Genomic DNA, 6656 nt, shown 5'->3' with positions numbered 1-6656 from the left:
GAGAGAGAGAGAGAGAGAGAGATTTTTTTAGGTATTTGTGTCTAAGCGATTGAAAAAAGTCGATGTAAACAGTAGCACTAGCCTATGTCAATGAAATGTAGGCAATTAACTGTTGGCTACAATATAATTCATCGCGAGTTTACAAACTGAGGTGTTTTTGTGAACATTCCCTACTGCACTTGCGAGAGCCGCGACATCGAACTAGTTAGTTGCCTAATCATGAAGAGGCAAACTGCACGAATTGGCGCTCATCCCAAAGCTACATAGGAAAAACAAAACGTTTGCAGGATAAGCTTTGGAAAATAAGACTCGGCACTGCTGAATCAAATGGAAAATACATTGCAGATGACTGGGCTCGCTCCCTCCCTAATGCTTCTCTTTGTCGGATGTCGGTCACATCAAACCCTGTGCGTAAATCATTCTAGAAGGGGACTACAGCAAGAACAGAACAGATTTGAAAAAATTGTTGACAGAGGGATGGGGCGACGTCGGTGTTCTCTCCAGACATTTATAACTCTCCTTCCAAAAGAAGACGCGTTTGCACATTGTCAGCGAAGATTACCTTACTTGCTGCTTGGAAAACCAACCTACATGGACTACTCGAAGTTACAGTGAACCATTCTCTCTTCATTCTAATACGGAAAAAGTGCAAAGTAGGCAACATGATCGACCTTTTCTGAAGAAAGCGCATAGGTGTATGTGACGGTGACATATGTGAGACAAGTCGCGCGCATTAGGGTAAATTTTGTCATCCGTGTTGCGATAATGTGACGACGGTCATCGTTTTTCAAATACCATTTGCTTAAAAAATATTAGGATATATAAATAGCCTATGTATATATTCACTTTGCAAAATAAGCGGTGATTTCACAGCAATAAGGCTGCAACTGCACAAGTGGGGACAAGAAGGCAACGTCGACCAACTCAAAGGAGGTAAGTTATAGGCTTACATGTGTTTTTATTTCTGTCACTTATTTGAGTAAATACCTTTATGACATTACATTTCCAAACACGATCGGACAAGTTCAACAGGAGCTGCAATAAGCCTACATCTTAATAGTGAAATCTCATGGAATTTCTCAAAAAGCAAGACCGTTTTTTAAAAACTAGGTTGTATGCCAACGATTGTTTTGTGTGTTGTAGAAATGATAAGATGTTAATTGGTGTTAAAATCAATATACATTTGGTGAACATTGGTTTTAATCAATATTACACTGTACTGCACTTCTGTATTGCTGAAAAATAATATATTAGAATGAACCTTCAATCTGAGAGGTGCTCTGCAGTGTATCTGCTTTCACTTCATCATGTGCAGCGATGGTATTGGATGTGGTTCATGAATTGGCAGAAATATTACTGCTGCCTTCAAAGGAATAGACTGGGTTGAATCATTACTGTCATTCTGTCCTTTTGAGTGTATCATTTAATTGCCCTTTTAATTGCCCTCTTCCGGATTCCCCTTGCAAAGGAAAGACACAGAGGATATGGTGTGAAAAAAGCCTTTCTTTGACATTAGTATCTATCTCCACTGAACTGAACTGATCCTCTGAATTCTCTCTCTTCCCTTCCCTTTTTTGCAAAGTAAACCTTCCAAAGCTGAGTGGGTTGGCAATAAGGGTTGGACACAGTTCACCTCCGCTTACTGCCAGCAACATCTGGAGTCACTTCCCAGAAATTCCACCTTTGCTATTTGTTTCCCGTAGAAGGAAAAGAGTCAGATGGAATTCAGATAGCTTTTCAGGCCGCAGGGAGGATGCCATAGACAGACCCTCCAGCTCATCTGACATGCATTGGCAGGGGAGGGTGGTATTGTTTGAGGAAGCACTCATATTTTTCCTGACGGCGGCGGTGACAGTGTTGTCATCTAGTTACGAGGCTGCAGGCAGTCACCCACGCGGGGGGGTGTACCTAAGAGATATCCATGCCAGCTTGTTTTGCTTGAGTCCCACCCTTCCAGCCATATATGTATCAAAAGTCCTCACTGTGTCTCCCCTACTCTAGGGTTTTCTGGCATGAAACCATCCATCATATTTCTTTCTCAGCAGAATCTTCTCATCATCAAGGATTTCAACGATGTAGACAGCCTTCAGCCCACTCATTCATCTTCCACAGCAGGGCAAAGAAAAGATCTGTTGCCCTGTCTTGCAACATTGAACATATCGGAGGAAATGTTTCGTAGACGGATACAGTCTTTAAAAAACATATATTACAGGAATTAAACGATTGTGTCACCTAGCAGGTACTGTAGTTCTAACATTAGTTGTGGCCTATTGTGACTGCAATGAAAACCCCAAAGAAGGTATGAGATAACATGACATTTACATGTAATTCTACACACATTTATGAAAGGTCAGCCACATTCTGGGACAAATACACATTTCTCATCAATTGTTTTCTCGTGATACATCTTTACAGTTTTTTCAGCTGTGATGCATATTCCACCAGAATAGTTAATTTATGTTGATCTGGCATTGTGACGGTGTGATCACATTTCTACAACGCATCATTAGTTTGATACTAGATGTCATTGGATTTGATCAGTTTTTGATCAAAGTTTTTTTTTTAATGTTAATTGGGAATTAACGATACTTACTACCTTTTGTCATCTGTTTGGCCTTAGTAAGGGAATACTTTTTCTTTTACATTATCTGAACTACATAATCTAGTGAGCATGTTTTTACATATTTTGCAAATATCCAGTCACAAGACCTTTTCCCTGCTATGATAAGCTTAAAGCTGCTCTGCCTTTGAAGAATGGGCACTTACCTTTAATTTTCCTTCCTCAGCAGACCAGAGAGGAGTAAGAGATGACCCAAGTCTTGTCAGTAAAGCCCTCCCTGGACCCAGAGGACCCCCTTCTCCTGCAAAACCAGCACTTACGGGAGCACTGCACCAAGACCTCCAAAGCCACTCCCATGGAGTCAGGGGGCCCTAACAAGCAGCTGGTGGAGGGTAGGTTAACCACACTGGCTCAGATTTGACATTTTTGCTGCAATTTCTAATGAAGTCATGGAATCAGAATCAGTGACTAACTTTAACCCAAGTTTTCACCAGTGTTTCCACCGCAAGTCCCCAGAACTTTTAGTTCCCAGAACTACTTTTCAAGGAACTGCTGCCCATTGTTAGCCGTGTTTCCAAACAGGAACTTTCCTCAGAAGTTAAAACAAATTTGTCCACTGACTTTATTTATATATAGAATAGAAATCTTAAATTAAATTTGTATACAAATGAATATGATTTGCGGTGTGAAAAAGTTTCTGTTTGCTTATCATGCCAGAGTTTTTAGAATAAACTCAGATTGCGGGTCACTGATTCCAATTGCCGACGTATAGTAAAATACATAACCCCGAAACTCAGTAGTTCCTGCTTATTGGTCCCCGGAACTCTATTTGGTTGCTGATTCCTGCGGTGGATGCACAGTGAGTTCCAGGGTATAGCTCCTAGTTCCAGGGTATGGCTCGTAGTTCCGGGGTATAGTTCCTGTGGTTGAAATGGGGCTTTTGAAGATAGGTACTCAGGGGTTTTTGAGTTACTTATTATATATATTTTATAGGACCCAGTGGGAGTATATACTTTATGCTCAACTGAACTTGTACTAATGTTCAAAGAACACTTTACCAACCATCCCTAAAAAAGTGGTACTTACTACAATTTGTGCATTATCAAATGTGCTCCGTAATTTCTCAAATTATTTTCATTCTATGTTTCCGAATAATTAATGAACTTTTCTCCCACACAAGAGCTCCCCTGTAGGCGAGTGCCAGACCATATGACTATGTCGAGGATTGCCTATATTAAAAGGAAGTACGTGGAGGATGAAGACTCATACATCACTTTTAGGAGCTACTGTAAAACTGTACGTTTAAATCAACCTTTCTCACAGCATATTTTTGGTGCAAACTTTCTCTGCGTCTGTCTAGAATAGTCAAATCAGATTGGTTGTTGGGGTGTGCATTGGTCTCATGTTATCGCTGACATATATTAATTAACGACCAGTCCTCCTAATCCGTCCATAAAAGTGCTTTTTGAAAGACTTTTTCAGTTTCTTCCTTGAAGTCATAACAAAGGTAGTAATAAAAAGTGATGTCCCACAGATGGCACCAGTGCTCGAGGAGCGCGCGCAAGTGCTCCGGCTCTCCCTGGAAAAACTGCGTTTCATTGACTACCCTGAGTCCTTCCTCCGGCGCTCTGTCCTGGTCAACAACCTTCTGCATCGCCTCCGTGCCGAGATACTGCTCCAGAGCGACTGGGGCCTGCCACAGAGCCTGAGGGTCCCCGCCGCCTTCCCCTCATATCTCATCGCACCAGCTGATGCGACCACGCCCTACCTGGCCTTTCATGGTTCTCTGCCCCCACCCTGCCTGACCGCACAGGGATCCCCCTTACGCAAGCGGTTCCGGCTGATCCGTGGAGGGGAGCTTCAGCCCGGGTGTGTCCAGACTTGTGGATGCCTCTACACGGCTGTAGCAGACCAATACCTCCATTTACCCTTTTCAGTGTACAAAACTGTGGTTAACAGCTGCTCCTCTGCCCCGCACTCCGCCTCTTCTTCATCCCCCTCTCTCTTCCAACTAGGGTCTGGTGAGAATAGACTGGGAGTGGAACTCGATGTAGAGGAAGAGGGCGAAGACGGCGACGAGGAAGAAGAGGAGGAAGAGGACAGGGAAATGAGAACAGCCAGACTTCAGATGGCATCCATAGAGCGGCCAAGGCCGAGGAGCAGGACTAGGACCTTACGACTAAGAAGAAGAAAAGAAGCAGGGGATGGTGACAGGGGAGAAGTGACGGGGGATACAAAGGGTGACTTTACTAGAAACTGAGGAGTCACAGAAGGGGACTGGTTGATTTATGTGGTCCTTGTAAGATTATTAAAAGGAACTTACTCTCTGGTAAAGTTACTATGTTGGGATTCAAATACTTTAAGTGAGCTGCAGCTTAGCTTTGCACTGTCTCTATAAACCCCCTCAGTACAAAAGAGGAATTGAGGCTCTACTATTGGTAAATCTAGACCTTATTAAACTGTCTATGAAATTGAGAGTAGGTTGAGTTGAGATATATCAAATGTAGCATATTAAAACTTCATATTTAAAGCAGTTTTGAACAGGTTTGGGATAAAAGTAGTTCCTGTTGATTGGTATAGGCAGATGTAGTTAGCAGGAGTCTCGGGCTATTGACATGTTGACAAGGATGAGACAGTATTCTATGCTAGAGCAAACTATTTTGGGAATTGCTGTGAGACACAACAGTCAAAACAAAACATCTGTTTTTCACCAACAACAAAAAAACACGTGGTGCCTTTTTATTTTTTATATTCTTCTGTAATAGAGTACTGTTCTGTGCTTGTTCTTGTGACTATGTGTCTTGCATTTCAAGTGACTGCATCACACCGATACCAAAGGACAGGTAAAATAGCTGGAAAACAATTCTCTGAAAGATTCCTATTCCGCAGACGTGAGGTCACTGCACTTACCGTATGCTTGATCTTACTTCCTGTCAAAGCACAACCTAACCCAACGACACACAAATGACATGCAGACCATTGACCTGGTTTGAGAATTAGTAGTTTGTGAAAAACATTTTAGAATTTACAGAAAATCCCTACTTCAAAGGGATAACTCAATTTACTTGTACTTCAGAACCCACTAAAGTAAATAATTGAAATGTACTTTTGAATATGTTGCACAGCTTGATATTTAACTCAGCAGAGAAGCAAAGTGCAGAAATGCAGGGGTCAGATGGCTGAGTGGTTAGGGAGTCGGGCTATTCATCAGAAGGTTGTTGGTTTGATTCCCGGGCCGTGCAAAATGACGTTGTGTCCTTGGGCAAGGCACTTCACCCTACTTGCCTCGGGGAGAATGTCCCTGTACTTACTGTAAGTCGCTCTGGATAAGAGCGTCTGCTAAATGACTAAATGTAAATTGCTCGTTTGAGTTAAGGCAGTCGACCGCTGTGTGATCAATCCCAGTATACAATTTATACAAGTCTTTGCAACAGAACATGTCATTAATTCACAATCATAGAGCTAGTACAGTAAAAAACTGCACAGTAATGAAACCTAATACAAATTTGACATTTGATCTTAAAAGAAAGTCTACAGACATTTGTAAAGATATAGTTATTTCAACACACGAAATGTCTGTAGGTCTTTACTCCTGTGAGTCCCTCTGCTCTACAGAATGGATAGGATCATTACCTTGTCATTAAGTTAGTTTCCTTTTAATTACTGAAATTGAGTCTGTAGAGCATGGTATGGATCACCATTTGTAGATAAGAGACATGGAAAATTGGGTTTGATAAAATTGAACTGGATTCACATAAATTTTGGTTTTGCATGCAATTTTGTTCTTTGTCATTTTTGTTGTTTGCAAAGTGCTTTTCTAGAATCTTAAAAAATGTGGAACAAAGTCATGCAAAAGGGAAAAAGCAATACACATATTTCAAGATAAAGCTATTTTGACGTAATTTCTTTGTTTGAAAACTGTTCTAAACAAATAAAAGGATTTTGAGTTTCATATTTCTAATTTTCAATTTTTCTGAACTGTTTAATGTATAGCCTGATACATTACAGGTGACAAGATCAAGTGAAAACAATACAGATATTATCGGTGTCCTGCTGGATCAGTCAAACTCGATTTTTGATCAAGATAAAAAGTTCT

At 41.2% G+C, this 6656-nt stretch overlaps 1 protein-coding gene across 4 annotated transcripts; it reads left to right on the top strand.

Annotated features, from left to right (window-relative positions):
- Positions 1 to 36: 36 nt before the first annotated feature.
- sertad4 (SERTA domain containing 4) lies at positions 37 to 6463 on the top strand. 4 transcript variants are annotated; one of them, XM_062470412.1, is made up of 4 exons: positions 37 to 933; positions 2790 to 2952; positions 3741 to 3856; positions 4095 to 6463. In XM_062470412.1, the coding sequence occupies exons 2-4, from the start codon at positions 2808 to 2810 to the stop codon at positions 4818 to 4820; spliced, it is 987 nt and encodes a 328-aa protein (XP_062326396.1). In that variant the 5' UTR covers positions 37 to 933; positions 2790 to 2807; the 3' UTR covers positions 4821 to 6463. The 4 variants fall into 4 exon arrangements, with proteins under 4 accessions (XP_062326396.1, XP_062326393.1, XP_062326394.1 ...); XM_062470409.1 differs by having other exon boundaries at positions 2787 to 2952; XM_062470410.1 differs by having other exon boundaries at positions 2046 to 2952.
- Positions 6464 to 6656: the final 193 nt, after the last annotated feature.

The sequence above is a fragment of the Osmerus eperlanus genome, chromosome 9 (assembly GCF_963692335.1).
Source record: "Osmerus eperlanus chromosome 9, fOsmEpe2.1, whole genome shotgun sequence".
Classification (NCBI taxonomy): domain Eukaryota; kingdom Metazoa; phylum Chordata; class Actinopteri; order Osmeriformes; family Osmeridae; genus Osmerus; species Osmerus eperlanus.
Note: the sequence above shows the minus strand (reverse complement) of the source record. Positions and strands in the feature narration are given on the sequence as shown.